The sequence below is a fragment of the Papilio polytes genome, unplaced genomic scaffold (genome assembly GCF_000836215.1).
Source record: "Papilio polytes unplaced genomic scaffold, Ppol_1.0 DF824205.1, whole genome shotgun sequence".
Lineage (NCBI taxonomy): Eukaryota > Metazoa > Arthropoda > Insecta > Lepidoptera > Papilionidae > Papilio > Papilio polytes.
This window is the reverse complement of record NW_013524999.1, coordinates 1,225-1,677: the sequence shown is the minus strand read 5'-3', so window position 1 is coordinate 1,677 and position 453 is coordinate 1,225. Positions and strand designations below refer to the sequence as shown.

The following is a 453-nucleotide window of genomic DNA, read 5'->3' as shown; positions in this document are numbered from 1 at the left end:
CTTTTGTTGCGAGGGGCTGAGTTTCCTCGAGAAGAATGCAAGTGGCTGCCAAACGCCATCTTTGAGTTGCTGCAAAACTGCACCCATTGCCAAGTCTGAAGCGTCTGTGACCAGCGCTAAATCAGCCTGACAATCTGGGTGTGCGAGAAGTGCAGCATTAGCAAGACTTTCCTTGCATTTGTTGAAAGCTGTTAGTGCCTCGCCGGTAATGTCGACGGGCTGAGAGCTTTTAGAGACGCCTGTAAGTAAGGCATTAAGTGGGGCTTGAATAGAGGCGGAATGAGGAAGAAATCGCCTGTAAAAATTGAGCATTCCCAGAAATCTTTTAAGTTGCTTGACTGTTTTGGGAATGGGGAAATCGGTAATCGCCTGAACTTTGGAGTCTAGAGGTTGAGTACCAGCTGCTGAAATTCGATAACCTAGGAAAGTTACCTCTTCTGCTCCGAAGACACA

The 453-nt window shown here is 47.5% G+C and overlaps 1 protein-coding gene across 1 annotated transcript in view; it reads right to left on the bottom strand.

The window, feature by feature from the left end:
• Positions 1 to 54: 54 nt before the first annotated feature.
• Positions 55 to 453, bottom strand: part of LOC106110674 — a gene marked incomplete at its 3' end in the record, with an annotated part of 1,617 nt that continues 1,218 nt past the window's right edge. Inside the window, exon 2 of the mRNA XM_013292572.1 lies at positions 55 to 239. Coding sequence (XP_013148026.1) covers positions 55 to 239 — 185 coding nt within the window. The remainder of the gene's footprint in view (positions 240 to 453) is intronic.